Genomic DNA, 21019 nt, shown 5'->3' with positions numbered 1-21019 from the left:
CCGTCATCGGTGCGCCGCCAGCTGCATCCCGGGAACAGCTTCATGGAAACAACCGGGAGATGCTGCGGAATACTGGGGGATATTAAGTATAAAATAATGTAAGATAATATGTAGTTTATTTATATTATTGTAACTGATTATACGCTATTTCCTCTAGCTAAACCATAAACATGAAGAAATTAAAGCTGAAAGAACTGGAAAGCTGTCTTCAAGAAGTCGATACTTTTGACAGTCCAAAACTACTCCTTGAACAGTATCCAACAAGACCTCATATCGCAGGTAGAGGTGACCCACAGCACTGTTGTCTCTTTTGCTAGTTCATCAGCACTTTTAATTAAAAAGGTTTTTTCTACTGCATTATCTCCTTTGAAGACCTTACATTAAAAGTAGTTAAGAAATTGTATCCAACAGGAATGTAATTATTTAGAAGTATATTGGTGTACAAGCCAAAAATCAAATAAACTGATTTAAAAGATAATGTGATAGAAGCATCTTAATCTGTAATTGCGAAAGCTGACTTGGACTTATTTCATGACACATAAAACCAATAAAAGTGTATATAGAGACACTCCTTCATACCTTAATTGTGATTTTTTCAATATTTTACATCCTTCTATTGTTTTTTCTCAAACAAATATAGAGGCATACTTTTTCCACAAACAGTACTCAAAGCTCTATGTGTAATCTCTCCAGCAAAGACCCAGAGTTCTACAACTCATCAGAATGTTTTTGACTCTTCACATATAAATGAAAAAGAGAATTACAGGCAGTGAGAATATCAGCTTAATTTTGCATTACAAGAAACCTTTAGTTAAGTGTTTTCTGAAGGCAGGTGTAGCTTTCCTTGATTAAACAGGTGTATATTTGATATTATTGATCTTTGTTGTTTGGATTTTTTCCCCAGCATGTATGCTTTATACAATTCACAATACTTTTGATGATATTGAAAACAAAACAATTGCAGATTTAGGATGTGGTTGTGGCATGCTCAGCATTGGAAGTGCAATGTTAGGAGCAGGGTAAGTATTTAATGCTATGTTCTGGTTATGTTTTTTTCTGGCATAGAACAGTAGAAAGTAAGATTAAAACATAGCAATGCTGAACTACACTCATTTTAAGTATATAATCTGGTGCATAATCAGGCTATTAAATAAGTTCTGAGTGTCAATAACCATTCCTACTGTGAAAGCAGTGGACAGTTGTCATGAATTCTGAATACTTAATATTTGCTTTCCCTTGAAGCACTAAATAAACCCATGAAACTTCCTTAACAAAATTAGAGTTATATTTGAGAAATGGCAACAGAACTATTTGAATTTTTATCAGCACTGAATTTATAATGTATGCTTGTTACATTTCCTAGATAAAACAAGTTGTGTACAAGAATCCCTTTCAAAGCTTTAATTTGTAGGAGACTAATATGTGACACTTTTTTTTTAATAGATTCTGTGTGGGATTTGACATAGATGCAGATGCACTGGAAATATTTAATAGCAATATTGAGGACTTTGAGCTCACGAACGTCAACATGGTTCAGTGTGACATCTGTTCTTTATCTGGTAGCATGGCAGATGCTTTTGACACAGTTATTATGAACCCTCCGTTTGGTACCAAGCATAATAAAGGTTGGTAATTCTGAGAATCAGTTAGAAATTATTACAAACAAAATAGCAAGGGAAATGCTTTTAATGAAACATCTCCCTTTGTTAGCTAGCTATTCTAGTTACCTAGCATTTTGTTGATCAGGAATCAGCTTCCTAAGTACAGATTAACAATTTCAACATTGTAGCTACATTCAACATTTCAAATCACTGGATTTGAAATAAACAATACTAGCTATTTCATATCCCTAGCATTTTTATCAAAAGCAATTGGGAAAGATTTAGAAATTCTTTCTGTACCCTAATGTATTCAGTGCTGTTTCTCAAATAGATATTATTCCAGAAAAAAATGAAGCAAATATTTAAGCTTCCATTTAACAGCACTAATAATTCCATCATTCTTTTAGGAATTGATATGATTTTTCTGAAAACTGCTCTGCAAATGGCAAAAACAGCTGTATATTCCCTTCACAAAACTTCAACACGGCAGGTAAGTCCTTCATTTTAGTACGGCAAGCATTAACCAGAGAAGAAGACAACAAGATAGCTGGCATTTAATGATGATGTCTGTAGCTTCAAATTTACCTATATCTATTTAATATTCCAGCACATTCAAAAGAAAGCAGATGAATGGGAAGTGAAGATGGAAGTCATAGCAGGTAATATTAGTTTGTTGTTAGCGGAAAAAAACACCCCAACCTTTTGTTTGTGGGAAATACCTATAACACTACTAGCCAGTCATAACAGCCTGAGGTAAATTTACTTGTGATTTAACACTGAAATGACACAGGTCTTTTTTTTTTTTAAGCAGACTTTTTGTTTTTTCGTATCTTGCTACCTGGGTAGAATACAAGCAGGCACTTAATAAAGCTTTGAGGAATACATACTCTGTGCAGAAATAGGCTTCTTCCTGGACTAGATTTTGTCTTTGGGATAGGTTACCTCCCTTCCTGCTTCAAAAGGAGACAGTTGCCAAAAAACAAAAGCAAAGCACAGGTCAGTTCTCACACAAAAAAGCATCCTGTCCTTAGTCACCTAAATATTTTTGGCAGTTGTGTAAATATCTTCCTTATTCTTAAATACCACTAGCTGGAGGCTTTACGCAGTCATGGAACTTAAGACATGAAGTTGCAGAAGTACAACTACACAACTGCATTTCAGCCATCCACTTTAGCTGCCTGATCTGGACAGCTTAAATGTTCAGTCATCATCTGGTCCAGATATCCAAACTGATCACAACAGGCCACAACAGAGGTGGGCATTGGAAACAGAAGTATATGGATGTAGGGTTTAAGTGACCAATAATCATACTAGTCTAACAAGTATTCTTTGTACTGTTCACAGAACTTAGATTTGACCTACCAGCATCATACAAGTTCCATAAGAAGAAATCAGTAAGTATAAAACCTAACATGAGCAAATGCTGCGGTAAATAAATTCTCCTTATGAAAATTCAAGTGTTAGGGCCATATGTACTGGATGAGAAATGCTCACAGCAGTTGAGACTTCACTCTGAGAGCATCAGGTTCCATTACTGTTATTACATTTTGTAGCTGAACAATGAAAGGCATCGTTATAATGCCAGTCAAAGCTATACACAAAGATTAAAGCCAACACTGCAACTAGAGGTGATAAGCTAAGGGTAGCCTCCTTGGTTCACTCCTAATAGCCATTTGCTTGATCCTATCTGCAACCAGTAATTAGACTGAACTAAATGCTGAAGGCCAGAACTGTACAGCTGTAGCATTGTTTCAGTGTTCTGTGCTCTCTAGAGCCAGTATTGCAAATAGCTACAGCCAGTGAAATCGCTCAGCTATCCTGGGGGCAGCAGAAGGAAGCAGTGGACTTCATCCAACAATTAAAAATCTAGTCAGGACACTCAAGTATGGAAGGTTAAGCCTTAAGCCCAGAGGCACGTTCCTGGATACTGAATGCTGGCCTGGAAGATGTGTATCCCCTCCATTACCACAGAGGAAGTAGAGAGGAGACTGAGCAATATTTGAAGACTGTTAGGTATGCTGAGTAGTAAAGACTAGAAGCTTTATTCAGCTGTACCTATGCTCTTGGTGACTTGAACTTAAAATAGTGAAGTCTGTCCTTTATCTTTGCTACTTGAGAGTTACAGTGTTATACTACATTAACCAGACTTTAGTAGTAAGCAGTTTTAAGTTCTGAATTTATTGCCAGCTGCTGTTTAACATAAACACAAGATTACAAAGTCCAAAACCTTTTACATTTGAATGAAATGCCAGAAAAATCGAGAGGATCTGACAGTATAAACAAAACTATAAATATAAAAGTTTTCCAGGATTGCATGTTAGGAGTAAGCATGCTTCTTAAACAAAAGAAAGCTGTAACCCAACAAAATGAAGCTTTTCTCTACTTGTAGGTTGACGTTGAAGTGGATTTCATTAGATTTTCTGCCAAGAAACTCCTGAACTGAGGCATGTCTTTAAAACCTATTGAAAATGGAACAATAAAACCGCTAATTTTTTAAAATTTTTATTTATTTTAGTATTACTAATTGCCACCTCCATTTTCTGTTTTCAGTTGTTTTGGTGCAGGTTCTTCTTTTTCCGTTTCCTCTAGTGGTCTCTTCTTGGGACTTGTTGGTTCTGCAAGATTGAATATGTGGTCATTTAGGGTAAAGGAAAGCATTACCTCAAGTCTGAAAAAAACAAACCCTACCATGTAAGTTCAAGGATGAGTCCTAGTTATCTACAGCCACTTCTACATTAGAGGGTTTACTCATTACTGTGACTTAAAGCTTTTAGATGTTCTAAAATCCCAGGAATAGCAGGAAGGCAGGTAAGAAAATAAAGGAATACAATCTACCAGGAGGTTTCACTGGATTTCAGTTAAGCAGGTGCCATATACAATGAACAGAAGCTTAGCTCTTGATCTTCTCCAAGCTAAATACTGGCAGGCAGAACTATTAGTCTTCTCATATCCTCAAGGGAAAAAAAACCCCACCACTCAAGAGACTGGGTCTGTACAGTTGTGTAAAGTAGCTGATAACCACCACCTTTCAATGCAGAATGCTTTGTACAGCCCTGCAGTAAAGCCTTACCTATCTAGTAATTATCTAAGTATGCTTTTTGGACAGTTCTGGAAGGAATCAAGCACAAGACTCTTAAAGTTACTGCACTGATACTGACACGAGGGCAGAAATACTACAGTGCAGAGACAAATCTGAAACACTTGTAAGAAACATGAGTACTTCTCTAGAAAGTAGCTCTATGTACTAAAGAAGCTGCATCCAGTGCACAGAATGACATACCTGTTTTAGTATCATCTTCACCACCTTCTTCTTCATTATCAAACTTAATTTTCTTGCCCTGAAACTGTACTTTTCCTTTTTGTGCACCCTGAGGTATTTTTCCTCCTCTTCCTTTTCCTTTAATTTTGCGCCCTGTGGAGATACAAGATCAGGAACTTTGTATTATTTTCTTTTAATGGGCAAGCTCAAAGGAATACTTTACAGTTAAGTCAGTCTGTAGTATATATTCACTACTTGGAGTGCCAATTCTAGGACATTATACAGGCTTAAATTCATAAAAGAAGGGAGGACCTTTTGTTTTCTGTTTCAATAATTCTTGCTGATCTTCCAATATTTTTTTCAGAGCTTCTTTCTCTGCATCTCCTTCTAGCACTTCCCATGCAACATCCTTGTTCCGAAGCTGTAGGTTTCCGTTATGTGCTGTTTTGGCTTTTTCCAGAGCATCTTTGGCAATATCTTTAAACAGGATAATTCCCTTAAAAAGAAGAGTGGCATCTGCATTTGAGTCTTACTGCAAAAACATTCAGCTAGAATGATGAACAACATACCCTGTTAAGTACCTCAGCAAATTCATTACTCTTGCATGACATAAAACATGTCTAGACTAAACCAAAGCCCTTAGGCTGTCCTAACAAACATTCTCAGTTTGGCCTTATCAACTAACAAGGCTGGAAACTTTATCTGTTCTTTTGAAAGAATTCAAGGAAATAATTTAATTCTGTAAATATTCTGAAATTTCACAAGACAATAGTTTACTTGATTACATAAGAAAACAAACATTTAATCATTCATCTTTGAAGTTCAAGACCGAGATCTTAAGTCCTTGTCTAAGAGTCTACTGACCTCCTTTGCACCTCTGACAAAGTGTATCCACTTGATTTCTCCATGACCAGAAAATACAGCATGGAGGTCTTCTCTGCATGTTTGGTCATCTAGATCACCAGAAAACTTCAGAAGACATCCTGTCTTTTCTTCCAGTGACTTCTAAATGAAATAAAAAAGATCCTACATTTTCATTGAAGAGTCAAGCTTGAACTCTCAATCCTAAGACTATTAAATATGATGATAAATAAGCAACTGAAGTTACAGTAACTCTAGCATTTTTGCTATATAACTTAGTTATACTGATGTCCAAGTCTTGCACAGTGTGTCCCCCCTCCTTTTTTGAATTTTCTTTGCTTACTAGGATACACTTATGTGGAACTTAGGACTTCTTTTCCATAAGAGAGTTACACTCTTTAAATTCTACAAAACAGTTTTCTGAAGGCTGATACCTTGGGTAGAAAAAATATAATACTGATTAAATTCTTAATTAATCCTTTAAATACTACAAGAGAACAATCATCTCAACGGTGCTTTCAGGATCACATCTGAACCAGTAAACAAGCCTAATAATTTAAATTTAGGACATGAGCCTTCAAACAAAATAAATCTATTGAAAATAAGATCAAACATCATGACAAAACAGTCTTACTGTAGGTTAGTTGGAAAAGCTGAAGTGATTTTCTAGAAAGTGCTCTATGTTATAGAATTTCAGAAAGAATATCCCATGTTAGCTTTACAAAACGTAGATACAGGACCATGTTGTGCATGGATTGAAAATACATACAAAAGCAAGCATTGCATAGTTTCCAGGTATAGAGATTTAAGAAAAGAAACCCATACCATTTCAGCATCTGCTGCTTGTTTCTGTTTCTCTTCTTTTTCCCTGCAGAAAAGTTAAATTAGTTATGAGTCAGTTCAGGTGTGGTCAGGCAAGCAAAATCAGGCACTTCAGTTGATAATGACTTACTGCTTAGCTCTTGCTTTTGCTTCTACTTTGTTTTGTTTCCTTTCTTCATTCTTCTTTGTACAGTACTCCTCCCTTCAATTGAATATAAGCTAAGTTAATATAATTTAAGGTATTCTGTTATAATTACTTTATAAGACAGCAGTAGACAAGAAACCGTTGAAATGATTTTTCCGAGTTGAGGTGCTAGTCTCCAACAGGTACAGCTATCAATACCTGTACAACAGTTTAGAAACTTACACTTCTCAGGTCAAGCCAGGCTCTTGCCTAAATCTACCCTTTACCATTATTAGTTCATATATCAGTTAAGAGGACTTACTTGAAAAGTACTATCAGCTCTGTGTCTTTGTACTTTTGATTTGGTATCTCTGTGAACTTCTTAGCAGATTCAACACTATCAAAAACTGCAAATATTGAGCCCTGTTAAATTGCAAGAGACATTGAATGTTAGAGTAATTGAACAGAATGCTGTCCAGGGAGGATCCCTGCCCCAGGTCTAAATGTTCATTGCAAGAGTTACCTTAAATGTTCTCTGCAATGTTCTCCTCATCTGAATGTTTTCAACTGGACCTTTATCTTCAAGCCATTCTTTGATATCATCAAGAGTAGCATCTAGTGGAAAGCCTTTCTGCAAGATAGCAATGAGCTTCAATTATATTCCACAAACTGACTCAGAAATTACAACCTATTTGGTATGAGTTAATTCAAGCTTTACTCAGATGGCTTTCAGTCAAAGTCATGCAGAACAGCACAGAGTAAAGGAAGAAATTTACTTACAACATATACAGATCTGTTTTTAATTGCAGCCTTATACTGGTCATTTAATTCAGGAAGGGGTTTATTTGGAGATCTTCTGATTTTAGTTTTGTCTTCATTTATTTCCATTAAACCAGTCTTGGATTTTCTTAGTGCTTCTACAATAACACTAAAATCTTTTGAAAGGCGACTTAACCTATTGAGTAAGCAAACACAGGTTATTACAAATACACAGGCAAAGCTGAAGCCAGATGTTAAAACAGTGTTAAAACAGTGTTAAAACAACACCAGGAACACTTGGCTACAAACAGAGATAAGTAGCTAAAAGTTACTTTTCTATCCACATTAATTGTACTTTGTTTTACCTGTTGAATTTGATCATTACTTCTAAAGGTACCCAGCCATCATCTAGTTTGATCTGTTCTTTTAGGAACTTGTCTCTTGGTAGATTGTGATTGCCAAAATAGTACTGCAGAAAAGAAGGGAGAGGAAGAGGAAAAAGAGATTTGTCCTGAAATATTCAGCCTTAAAAGCTCATTTTCATCTGACTGCTTACTGCAGTCGATTGAGACATACCAAAAGTAATTACTCTGAATAATTAAGAATTCTGAAATTATTACTTCCTGCTTTAATGTGATACTTTGCCAAAAGTTAGCTGCAAGATGGAAGCTGTAAAAACAAACAAACACACAATCTCCCCACAGAAACAAAAGCCACAGCAAACCAGTGCTTCATCCAATGAGACTAATGGGGCAAAGGTAGACTGCAGTTTTGTTTAGGAAAGGAATGAAGCTTATTCTGTTAACATCATAAGCATCTATCACCCAGATCAGGCTCTGCAGAGTCAAAAGTCAAATTTGTCACCAACAGATTCAGGTTTTACTCCTTAATGAAGGAATGTACAAGCAAGAATATGGTATTTTCACACTGAAAAATCATATACATAAACTGGACTTTCTAGGTCTCATTCAACAAAACACCAAAAGATTAAAAAATTGTTATTTTAAATTTAATCTTTATTTTTAATTTTATTTAGTTACTGTGTCCTTATTTTGATCTTGTCCAGCATGGGAAGACAATTCAGTTCAAGGCAGACAGGCTAATCAGATTCTTCTGCCATCTAGCAGTCATCTAACTAGTGTCAAATACTTGAAGCCGTAGGATAAGTTGAAATGTTTCCACCAATATCATAGTGCCTTAAAACGTCAGTGCAGGCTTTATAACAATACCTCTCCCTCTAGTGTACCTCAAATTCACATTACTAGAAGTCTAGTTTTGTCAACTACCTTTTCTCAGTCTCTGTGTTTTGTTTGTTATGTATAAATAATGGCTTCATAGGGGATTGGGCATTCATGTGCAGCTATACTTTTATCCTTCAGAAAAACAGTTTTGTTCTAGATGTTAAGTGATGGCCTCAGTTTTTTTGTTGGAGGGTAACCCTCCAAGCCTCTAGAGAGAGAAATAGTTAATCCAAAGCAGGCATGTAAGTTTAGTTGTAATTTTTAGCAATAAATTACAAAGCAGTAAATCACAATAGCAAGTTATGCAATGTGTGAATATTTTGACTGGCACAGATTCTTGAGTAGGAGGATTTTACCCCCCAAAAAATTAAGGCATATAGAATTAAAATTCAACCTTCTCCTATTTGCATAGATAGAATAACCCCAGCAATGTGGTTATAAATTGTTTAATGATACATTCACTTGCTATAACAACTAAAATGCTAGCAAGTGTGGTCTTACAAGCAACTGTAGACAAGTATAACTTACAATTTAAACTACTATTACAACTACCTTAAAGTATTAAATACCTGTCATAGACCTGTGACAGACATTTTTTTATAGAGCTGAAGATTCGAGTCTAACTCACCATAAAGTCAACTTCCCATTAGCCAAGTCCCTGCCAATTAATGCCTCCAAAACCACACCTCAGTCCAGATCCCAAACTATAAATTGAACTTACCTCAATTTGCTGACAGATTTTGCTTTCCAAGATAGACATGTTTTCACCGTTTCCATTTTCAGCCATTTTCACCAGCTGTGTTGAAGAGAATACAGAGCAAAAGCACTTACTGAATAGTACTTTCTACAGACTTATATTCCTGTATATTCCTTATATTCTATATTATAGAGCATTGCATTTCACTGCAGCCTCATCTAAACACAGTAACAGTCAAGTTCTTTAGCCATACATTTATGCCTGTGAAGCAACTATAAACATCACTGCAAACCCCAAGGGCAAACTATGAAACAAGTGGGGAAAAAACCCACAAGTAAAATACTTTGGTTGTTAAGGCACCATTTGGCATTCTGTATTCAAGATAAATTTTAAAAAAAGCTGGCACTTCACAGCTTTATTTATTTACCTTTTTCTAGGCACAGATCCTCAGTTTGTGCCTAAGAGCAGCAACAAAGCTGAGAGCCAAAAACATTTGTTCTTTAAGTCAAATCCAACCTCTCACCACTAGGCAAAACATCAGTAACAAAAACTGTTTAATTCCTACATAGGTATAATGACAAATATTTCTGAAGTTTGTCTCTTGTCTAATCTTTGAAAGTTGACGGAACTTACTGGAGGAAAGAATAAAAATATCTGCATTTATTAATACATCCTAAAAATCTCTAGTTCTTTCCTTTAAAAATCTGTCTTCAGTGGAGTTTTGCTTGAATACTGAATCAAGTATCTTTGATAACAGATAAGATGTTTTACCTTGGAAGCAACTTCTTCACTTAACTGGCAGCAAGGATATAATCCCAGTACATCAGCTGCAGTCACTAAGAAAGCAGCTACTGACCAGAAAATTAACTGGGATCCAAAAATGTCTGTCTAGTTGCTCTTAAGATAAGGATATAAAACGTGAAGACGCCCCTGTCATGGGGAATTATGTTCTTCATCTGAACACCCGCCTGGCACCCCATCTTCTTATTCTAGTAGTTTAATTCCTCAGTCACTGTTCACCCTACTGCATTCTGCAGTGTTTCCATTTCCTCATCTTCCTGATCTGGAAACTGCGTTGCATCCTTGGACTTACTTGTACTTCTTTGGCACTTACAGACTTAAAATATGCACCCCAGTCTCTACTATTGTGCTTCCACCTGTACCTAACACTCTTAATGCTCTTTAAAGCCTGATTTCAGCAAGTGTTAGTTGACAGCGATGTTCAGCATGTGATCCATTTGTCTGTGAAGCACTTTACAAATCCCAGGCCAGAGTACCCAAGCTGACAAATGCAGTTACTTCAGAGATGTCTCACATGAGCCACCCTGACTACAGGAGACTGACAGTTCACCACCACGTTCGGGTGCTGGTACTGTCTAACATTCCCCTGTGCTGTTGTCCCCTACACCCAACTTGTAAGAGAAACCAGTGTTCTTTTTCACATTATACCCAATTTGGTGCAATTTAATGGCAGCCTATGGAGCAGTCACAGCTTTCTCCAAGAGATCAACTAATTGACCACTATCCCAGCCTGCCTCAGCTCAGGTACCAAAATGCCCAGAACCAGCATTTTCACATAAGGCTCAGCTCCAGTGCTAAAAAGAGAAAAAACCCCAAAGCCTACTTCCTTAGCAGTATTTTCAAGGTCAATACCAAAAAGTGTAAAACAACACAAGACCTGACACAGGTCCTTTAGATTAAGTCTTACACCTGGAGAAGTTTTTCTAAAAAGCATCCCTGCAGCTGTGAGTAACAACAAACTGTAGGCAAAACTAAGAAAGACTCAAGCTTGCCATGCATGGAATTCAGTTCAGACAGTGATTAAGCTCTAACCTATTTAGAACAAAAGCAGAAGCAGCCTAATTTAAGAGAAATTCTAGTCTTGTCTGCACATGCTCACTTCAGACTCTTTAGCTCAGTCGTTTGGCACAAGACAACCTCCAGATCAATAGTTTTCAGGTGCTTTGCAGCAGTTAAGACTGATAATAAACTGCACTGAACAGCAATCACAGCCTGAACTGCATGCAAAATCCTACAACATTTTATTGTAAGGGCTTTCTTAGCAGACCACACTAACTTGTTCCTTCTGTGTGCCAACAGTTTGCATCAGTACCACACAAAATGAAAACAAAGTAATGCAAGTAGTCATTAGATTTAAATTACAAGCAAAAAAAGACAGTCAGGCCCTTTAACAAGAAGTTAGATCCCACACTGTATTAGCCAGAGTATCCTACTAGAACTCTCAAGTGGATTTTCATCTTACCAGCCATTTAGTGTCAAGGTCTGGACAAAGCTTAGTTGCAGGCTGGTTCTACCATTACTGTAACAGTGAAAAGCCTTTTTTAAATAAGAAAGTTTCCCCAATAAAGTAACATGGAACTGTTACTCATACCATACCTGTTCAGGAACCCCTGTGTCAGAGGTCGGAGCCTTCTGACAGGATTCTTGCCTCAAAATATAGTTTTTTATTTAAGGTATGGGTTAACTGCTACCACACGTTTTCACAGACGATACTATGGCTTGTGGTTTGTTTTTTGGGGTTTTTTTTTGAGCAGAATTAGAAGTTTCTTATAAGAAGTTTCTTATAAGAAGTAATTAAGTAATTGAAATATGGCCCCCTAACCTGTGCCAGGAGACCATCAGTTTGCTTGATGACACTTTCACACGCCCGCAGCGCCTACGCCCCCCCTTCCGACACCCAGGCCCGGCAGCAGCGGGAGCGCGTCCCTCGGCCCGGGCCGGGCCCCGCGGCGGGAGTGCGGGCCGCCGGCGCCGCCTCACTGGCAGCGCCCCAGCCCCGCAGCGCTTCGGGTAGCGCTGCCGGCGGGGAGGGCCCGGGCGGCTTCCCCGCCCCGCCGGCACGCCAGGCCCGCTCCCGCAACTCCGCCGGAACAGGCGGCACGTGCTCCCCACGCCGGGAACCGCCCTGCCCTCCCGCCCGGCCCGGCCGCCCAAGGCCCGCCGCCAGCCCTGCCCCGGCACGGCCCGGCCCATCGCTTCCTCAGCGGGGCCGGGCTGGGGGGGCCGAGGCCCCGCACGAACCTGCACGTCCGGCCGCGCTCCGGTCCCCGCTCCGCGCTCCAGAGACCGCGAGTCGGCGCCGCGGCCCCAGCAGCCCCGCGGCCCCGCCCGCCCCGCGCGTGCGCCCACTTCCGGGCGGGGGAGGCGCTGCTCGTGCTCCGGCCCCGCGCCGGCCCCGCCCACTCCCGCGCGGCCCTTCCCGCCGGGGGTGCCGATCGTGTGGGGAGGCGGCGCGGGCAGGGCCGGGCAATGCAGGGCCGCGGGAACAGCCCTCAGCGCCCTCCGCGGCCACCCCTCCGGGCGCGCCGGGGGCCTGGTTTTGAGCACTGAACAGAAAAAGTAACTTAAAAGCTTGTATTTGTACAGTGGTAGTATATTTACATTTATTAAATACTGCAAACATTCACTGAAGTACTGAGGATGTACTGTGGACATCTATGGTGCTACAAACACGGCCTTTACAAGTTATTTGATTTCTGTATTAGTTAATTTTCTAGTTTAAAAGTAAAACAATAAAACTGTCTAACGAAATACAGGTCTGATAGCACAATAATTCAGTGTTTACATTCAACTATTATTAAAAACATACCATACAGATGGCTAAAAGATTCCCTGTTCTGAGCTTCCCACCTGCTGTAGGTCGCTGACCAGAAGGCAGAATCCCTATTCCTCTTGCTGAATTCATATTCCTGCCTGTGTCCAAGACCTGATGGCAGCACACCTTGGGATATTCTATGGACATAAGCTAATTTAAAAGAGCACTGTAGATTATTGTGAAAAACGGCGCCAGTTGAAATTTAACCACGAGTCTGAACTTCTTCTGATCTCCATTTATTCTAATGCATTCAAAGTCTCTGAAAAATTAGAATTTATCAGACGTCCTAGGCAGTAATCTCATTGACTTTTGTTTGTGCCAGACCAGCACATGCTCTCCTGGCATGGAAGAACTAAAGGCTTTTTTCCACTTAGCACTGAGGCCAAAAAGCAGCAAATTGCTTACCTGCAGAGTGCCCACAGGGACAAAGCAGATCTAGCTTCCAATGCCTGTGCTCCTGCCCTGGAACAGTACTGTCTTTCACAAAGGAACGCTAAGCATCTAGTTTAGAAGCAGTGGCCAAGTGGACACTGGTGGTTTTGTTTTGTTAGTCCTCACCTTGTTCTTAGATCATTTCCTCAACCCATGAGTGTCAGTGACAGGATATGGGCCAGAATGAACCTCAGGGCCAGCCATAAGCAGCTGTTCTATGCTCATGTTTTTCAACAAACATGAAGCTTCACGGGTACATAATTTGCACTGAAAAATTACATATGTTGAGTTCACTGTGGTTTTGTTCAATACAAAGATCACCTTCATGCTTTTGCAATGTTGTCCTTTACTGCTCTACCTGTCTTTGAACAATTTCTCAGCTGTGAAGATTTCCAGGAGAAACAAATTCATGTTATTTCTTTTGCCCACCTGCCTGGCCAACGCATTTCAAACAGCATTAGAGTTCAATTCCCCACACCGCTTTAAACAAATTACATTGGATCCTTAAATAGCTCCCAGTGGGATGTGTAATGAAGCAAAACACTGAACCCATGCACACATGAGCTTCTGACACAGTTAGGTGACACACAAAGACATCAAAACAAGAACTATATATATACACACCACAGAACTTCACATCAAAGCTCAGAGTTCAGTGCTGCCTGCTACCAGCAGTCAAATGCAAGTCAGAAAAAGCATAAAAATGGGAAAGAACAAAAAAAATGTTGAAAATGCTTATAATCAAGAAAAAGAAATACTATAAACTCAGGGCTTACTTGCTTGGGAAGTTCCTTTCATTGAATCTGATAAATCCAATAAAATCAAAATTTCATTTTAGGTGACAGTGCTGGTGCAGGAAGTTCCCACTACACCCTTCAGCAGCCCTGTGTTGCCCCTGTCTCTCTCACCAATGTCTAATAGCTCTTTTTGCAGTCATTTTATAAGCTGGATTGGGGAACTGATCTGTGCTAAAAAAGCCTCTCTGCTCCCCAAGGCATTTTTTTATTTAAATCACTGCTATCACGCCAATCAGAGTGTGATCCATTTGTCTACAAATCATTTTACAAAAATCTGCTTTCTACACAGAATTTGAAGATCTCGTATTATGTTTTGAGAGAAATAATAAATAAATCAATCTTGTGGACCACTTAGCATTCAATCTCTCCATGAATAACATATTTTGACAAGTTTCTTCAGTTGTCACCTTTGCTCAAGTCACAGTTCAGCACTTTTAGCAAAGATCAAATGGTATTAAACAAAATAGAGAAGTTTGTATCGCAGGGGGACATTAGCAGCTTTCCAATCTCTCTCATTTCATCCTTCCATTCCACACAGACACCTATCTTGAATTTGATATTAAAAAAGAGTTACCAAGTCAAGGCTTTTCTCTGAAAAAAACCAACCAACCAACCAACCAAAAAAACCCTCACAAATATCTGTGCATCAGCCAAAGAGTCCATTGCAAAGCCTTGCAGAGTCTTTTTTCATTTCTTATGGGCAATGTCAAAGTGAGTGTAAGAATGGCAGAGACTACTTTTCTCAAACGCCCTTGTACTTCAGAGCACTGCTCTTCTGGAAAACTAGTGCACACTTTTGGCTTGTGCTCTGAGGCTACTGCCTGACATTTCCTCCCTCATTCCCCATTGGGGCAATGATCCATTTCTATAGCTACCTTCAGAATACAAAGATTTCCTCTGAAGCCCAGTAGCCCTTAGAAATGTAAAGTATTTAGTTTGGCTTTAGTCATCTTAGCACCAGATCATAGTTTCCCACAGTGATTTCCCACAAAAACAAATCTCTTTTTCACAGTAGTTTCTATGTAGCTGCATAAAGTATTATAAGAGAGTCATTTGAGAACTTTCATGACGAAAAATGATTGGACAGAAAAATATATGGAAATCTTGTTACCATGTCTATATTTCTGAGTTGTTCAAAATGAGAAAAAATTATACCTGATTTTCAACAATATGTGCTAAGAGATTGTATCAGACAACTCAGTCATGAGGTAATCAGTACTTTATGAATACTGCATCTGCCATTTGCTGTAACAGCAAGATGAAAATTAAATGTTTACACATTATACACACAGACACAGCCATGTGACCGCATGGCACTGGGAAGACTTCCTACTGCTTCCCATTTATTCAGTTCAGGGTCATATTTCTCAATGCTCTGCAGATACGTTCCTTTTGAATAGGAATATCCTCCTGTTACATAGATGCATCCGTTCATGACCACTGTGCCACACTCCATCCTTCTCTCCATCATGTGAGCCATCTGCTTCCACTCATTTTGCTCTGGGTCATAGCAGTCCGTGATCGTGGTCTGTCCACCCACAAAATAGATCTTGTTTTGTAATGTAATTGAACACAATCCGTATTCTTCAGAAAGAAAAGAATACAGTACAACTCAGCATGATAACCTTAACTTAAAGTGCAACTACATGACAAACACTGGGCACCACTGAGAGCAGCTGAGTTTCTTCACTGGGCTTAGGAGACACCTCAAGTTTCTGCTACACTTAGTAAAAGAAAGCTGAAGGCATTACAGAAGATAAAGACTCGAGCAGCAGTAGTTAGTGAGAATTGCTTAAAAAACTTACTGTTACCAGGTGTAGAACATGGAGAAAACCCTTCTAAAATGAATATAAATTATTTTTGCCAAATGTCTATGAATAGATTTTATAGAAAGTTATATTATTTAATAGAATGTGGACATTCCTTAATTCTGTATTTGTATAGCAATTTCTATACAACAGATGCTTGAAGAAGGTCTTCTCTTTCCCTCTCAGAGTCTGGAAATGGCCCTTGGTGCCCTACAGACATTTCTTTTTTTTAATTAGGAATATGCCAAAAACTCTTAACTGGGCTGAAGAACTCCCAGGTACAAGTCATCAAATCAAGCTCTACATTCGTTACAGAAATTATTATTTACCTGGATGTGGACTTGTGGTGACTATACTCCACTCATTGCTACCTGAATGGTATCTCTGGATTTTATCGTAGGTACAGCTTCCCCTGTACCCATAGTGACCTCCAGTTACGTAGATGGCTTCGTGCAGGGCACAGGCAGTGGCATTTCCAACCCCTGTACACAGTAGGAAAGTTCAGACTGAATGTGAGTAAAACAGACTTGTCAAGACACTTTATCAGTGTAAGTCAAGAACAACAAAATAAAACTGCAGTAACCAATACATATTGCATATAATATGATAGTTCACAGCATTTTTAGGCAGCAATTAAAATCACACTGTCACATTGGTTTTGGAGTAGGGAATTAGGTTCAATATTCCACTAAGTTAAAGAGATGTTAAAAAATCAGTTATATGGGAAGGACAAAGACAATGGGAATTGAGATTGTTCAGTGTCTTTTCTAATAATTTTAGTCGTTCTCATGGTATTACTAATTATGGTATTGTATAAACAAGGACATAAATAGAACGGAGCCAGAATGAACCTCTGTTAAATCTGTCTCTAGAACAACAAAATGAAATAAAACAAGGGGAGAATTGAGCACATCAGATGTTCCATGCAGAAAACTGGACAAAACAACTGCACAGAATATGCAACTGCTTATAATATTAGCATAACATTTCTATTTTTGAAGCAAATAAAAAGAGAATAGCAGCAATATTTGAGGAAAATATACAAACAGTGGAGAAAGTTGTAGAAACATGGTTTTTTTCCTGTTACAGATACCTCCAAAAACTCTATGTAAGTAGTAAAATACTGTGTTGCATCAACTTACACTAAATTATTATAATGAATTGTAAATATTTGCATTAATTTATAAAAATGTATGATGAAACTGATAACTGCTTATCAATTTTATAACAAAATTATACCCTTTAGTTTGGCTATGATTCATATCTTTTTAATACATCACTATTTTGGCTGCTAGAAACAGGTATTAGTGCTTTTCATTATCCTCACACTAATGATTAAACTAAGGATCCTGAACAGATGATACACAGAAATAGAAGGAAACTGCATGCAAGAAGTTCTAAATGATGACACCTTTATAAATGATTGCTCAGAAAATCTCAGTAATCTGGCCTTCCATTAAAATAATACAATCCCTTTATTGGAGGTTGTTCTTTGACCATCTACTGAATCGACTCTAATCCCAGGTGGTTTTCTGATTTCTTTCTATTCTGACAGAAATCTTACTCTGAAAGAAGGCAAAACTATACAAGACTACCACTTGCTTTTCTACCCTAGTGTTCCATGCACAGCCTAGCATAGCGTTTAGATGTTTGCAGTCTTTTGGCTTGTGAAGACCTGAAGCAAAGCCCACCAACATTAACAGGAGATTCCTGTTGACTTCTCTAGAACTTGGATCAAGCTCTAAATGTGTCCATGGCACTTAAAAGTGACAAATACAAAAGGATCAGCACTGGAGGCAGACACCATAAAAAAGTTTACCTACCTTTGATCATGTTTGCAATAGGAAGCCATTTCTGTATTAAAGGATCATAGAACTCAGCTTCTTGCACAGGAGCTCCCTTTCGATACCCCCCCAGCGCGTAGACACAGCCACTCAAGGAAACTGCACAGTGGTAATACCTTGCGTCGAGCATGGGGCAGCCTTCTGTCCACTCATCCCTCTCACTGTTATATATCCACACGGTGTCAAGGGCTTCAATGCTCTCCGTTCTGTAACCTCCTGTCACATATATGTCTGGTCCCAAGCTAGTGACCCCATAGCTCTCTCTGGTGTGATCCGGCATCTCTGTTCCCTGGACCCACGCGTTGGTTAAAGGATCCCAAACATGCACTTCTGATAAGGGGTGCCAATAATATCCTCCAATCACGTACATGGCTGCTGTGGGTCTTCTGGAAAGACTCTTGGGTTTGAGGTCGAGGGCCTTGTATATGAGTGACCTTATCTTACGGCCATTGAGTCGGCATTTTTTTTGTAGGCTTAAAGCTGACTTCAAATACATGTTATCTAAGTCTACTCTGATGCAGTTCAGCAGTTCATAGACGTCTTCAATTCTTTCTTCCACATTGTGTGCAACCCAGTTAACGACAGCTTCAATGGCTGCCTCTTCTTTCCGAACATTGAGATTCTCTCTCGAAAGAATATAAGAGAGCTTCTCCTTGCCAATGTCCAGAAACTCTTCCTGCTTCCACACTTCTTCAAACTGCCATAACAATATCCTCCTGGACTCCTTCTCTAGTTCCGAGCAATCATGATATTCGGCAAAGGAGTGCATCCCTATGCAGTTGTCAGTGTCTAAATGCCTCACCAGAAACTGCTCACAGGCTTTCTTTACTGACACGAACTGGAGCAGGTCTGCAGCCTGGAGTAGGCTTTGGACATTTCTCTTTGTTATCTGGATCTGTGATGTGTATGCATAATTCACGAGGGCTTCCAGTACCGCATGGCTGAGCCCGGGAAGACTGATCTGGTTTTTGGATTTCTCTTTCATATCGGCTGTGAACATGGCTTTGAAATAACTGCTGCAGGCTGCCAGGGCGGCTCTGTGGCAGTGGAAGATGACCCCCGAAGCGCACTGCAGGGTGATGTCGGTGAACAGCCCGTCCAGGTAGAACGCCCGGAACGCCTCCAGGAAGCCGGCGGGATGCCCGGAGTCCTTGTATAGGTACGCGTACTCCTCCTGCGCGACCGCGGCCATCGCCGCGCCCGCAGCTCCGCGCCGCTTTGTCCGCGGTGCTCAGCGCAGCCCGGCCCGCCCGACCCGCCCGGCGCGGCGCTTACGCCCGTGCGGAGCGCGGCCGCGGCCAGGGGCGCTCCCAGCCGCGATGGCCCCGGGATGGCCTTTGGAAGAGCAGCTGCCGGCAAGAGCGGCGGGGGCCGCAGCAGCAGCAGCTCCTATTTTGGTGTCCCGGCCGCCCCCACCCACCCTCCGCACCCCTCCGCACCCCTCCGCACCCCTCCGCGAGGTCGCGGCCCCGACGCCCCGCCCGGCCCCTCCCGCCCCGCTCGCCTCGGGAAAGGTCCGGCCCGAAGCGCTGCCGCCGCCGCCCGAGCGCTCCCACCCCGGGGCAGGGGTTAAAGGCTGTCCGCGCTGGTGACAGACGGCCCGGCCGTATTAGGGACAGGAGCAGATGCCTGGGGAGCGTCACCAGCTCGGTGTCACTCAGCCACACAACAAAGCGAGGGGCCTCGGCTGCCGCTGACAGCGACCTGAAGCCGCCTCTGGTGGAGGCATCCCTCGCTCCCAGGAGCGACACTGGGAAGGGCAGCAAGAACCAGGGGCTCTCCCATTGACTGAGAGCAGGAGTCGAAAGGAGGCGGCCAGAGCTCTCCCCATACACCCGAACCTGGCAGGGTGCAAAGGATAGTCACAATTTTTGCCGACAGACTCCAGCTAGAAGTAAATAATTCAGGAAGAAGGCTATATTGGCTTTTACAACTTCTAAAAATGTGGTTCACAATTTAAGAAGTCTTTCTCTTCTCCACTAGCAAAAGGTTTTCTGCAATGGACACCTTTATTTGAAACACAGCATCCTCTGGGTTCAAGCAGCTGTGGTCCTCCCTCATCTGCAGAAGAGTTTGGATCCAGCCAGGCTCTGCTGGGTTGAAGGGACTGGCAATGGTTTCTCCTACCAAAAGGAGGTGGGTATTTGTTATTGTGCCAGCAATACTCAAAAGGAGAAATTAGGAGAGCTCCTGCTCTACACAGATGAAAAAGCATCATATTTTTCTTTCAATTACTAGTGGTTCTTCCTCCACAATGTCCACCAGAAGCACAAACTAAAGAAATCCAGACAGGAACATGTATGTGGACATACCTCTCTGCCATCCTTCTTCCTGTACTAACTATGCAACAGGACTCAAACTTGCTCCTGGCCTTTATACAGTAACATGAGACAAAAATAAACTCATCCAAACAAACAAAAACCCCCCACAAAACCAAAAAGTACACCTTCACACTTCTTTACCTTCTGTTTCTTCAACCCCTCTTGATGCATCGCTAGCCCAGAGAATTGGAGTTTTGCAGTGTAACCCAGGAATTAGCAACAGTCTCTGCCATGAGACTATTCCTCAGCTACATTACCCCATTTCTTTCTCTGGAGCATTCCCTTGTACAGCCCTAAGTCTGTTTATGCATCCCCACGTCAAGAGATTTGTTTTGCTGTGGTTTTGCATTTTCCATTTCATCAGCTTCCTACAGACAAGCAGGAACTTCTTCCAAGTCTTGGCCATCCTAATAGCACACAATACTAAGTACTCTCCATAGTAGCTGGTGTATGGTGGCAGACCTGTACCATACAGAGTTTCCCAAACACAGATGCCTTCCATTATGCATTTCTTTACATAACATTTTACCCAAGCCATCTCCCTCCCAGACAGCACGTAGATTTAAACTGTCAGCAAGTCTGGAGGTCAGCAACACTTAGTACTGAACATACATCCCCTTCAAGGAGCTTCTCCCTTTCTCGTTTGGCTGGATTACCAGCTCAAACCACCTTCACCTTTTGGAGATACTCATCTCCCCTCCATGATAACCAAATGTGGAAAAATTTGGTAATTGTGATGCTTCAGAAAAGTCCTCTCTTCTCTTTTATTAAGAGGGGGAAGGAAAAACCCAAACAAGACTTGGTTAACAGCTTAATGGTCTGCCTACTGGAATTCAA

At 40.6% G+C, this 21019-nt stretch overlaps 3 protein-coding genes across 6 annotated transcripts; 1 reads left to right on the top strand and 2 right to left on the bottom strand.

Annotated features, from left to right (window-relative positions):
• Positions 1-131: 131 nt before the first annotated feature.
• Positions 132-4100, top strand: METTL5 (methyltransferase like 5). Its single transcript, XM_029959851.1, has 7 exons — positions 132-279; positions 905-1019; positions 1444-1625; positions 2009-2091; positions 2209-2260; positions 2946-2995; positions 3991-4100. Exons 1-7 carry the CDS (start codon positions 171-173, stop codon positions 4042-4044), a joined length of 645 nt encoding a protein of 214 aa, XP_029815711.1. The 5' UTR covers positions 132-170; the 3' UTR covers positions 4045-4100.
• On the bottom strand, positions 3756-16365 carry SSB (small RNA binding exonuclease protection factor La). Of its 4 annotated transcripts, XM_018072497.1 has the most exons (13): positions 12407-12459; positions 11628-11684; positions 9389-9463; positions 7792-7895; positions 7448-7622; positions 7191-7298; positions 6990-7090; positions 6674-6745; positions 6547-6589; positions 5725-5865; positions 5173-5356; positions 4882-5013; positions 3756-4216 (listed from the first exon to the last, which is right to left on the bottom strand). In XM_018072497.1, the coding sequence occupies exons 3-13, from the start codon at positions 9452-9454 to the stop codon at positions 4122-4124; spliced, it is 1221 nt and encodes a 406-aa protein (XP_017927986.1). In that variant the 5' UTR covers positions 9455-9463; positions 11628-11684; positions 12407-12459; the 3' UTR covers positions 3756-4121. The 4 variants fall into 4 exon arrangements, with proteins under 4 accessions (XP_017927986.1, XP_017927989.1, XP_017927987.1 ...); XM_018072500.1 differs by lacking the exons at positions 11628-11684; positions 12407-12459 and adding an exon at positions 16347-16365; XM_018072498.1 differs by lacking the exon at positions 11628-11684 and having other exon boundaries at positions 12407-12443.
• On the bottom strand, positions 12749-19053 carry KLHL23 (kelch like family member 23). The gene is made up of 3 exons (XM_018072495.2): positions 17841-19053; positions 16347-16499; positions 12749-15793 (listed from the first exon to the last, which is right to left on the bottom strand). The coding sequence occupies exons 1-3, from the start codon at positions 19051-19053 to the stop codon at positions 15483-15485; spliced, it is 1677 nt and encodes a 558-aa protein (XP_017927984.1). The 3' UTR covers positions 12749-15482.
• Between the last annotated feature and the right edge of the window lie 1966 nt (positions 19054-21019).

Source organism: Manacus vitellinus, unplaced genomic scaffold (genome assembly GCF_001715985.3).
Source record: "Manacus vitellinus isolate BGI_N305 unplaced genomic scaffold, ASM171598v3 scaffold_22_pilon, whole genome shotgun sequence".
Taxonomy (NCBI): domain Eukaryota; kingdom Metazoa; phylum Chordata; class Aves; order Passeriformes; family Pipridae; genus Manacus; species Manacus vitellinus.
This window is presented reverse-complemented; position numbering and strand designations above follow the sequence as displayed.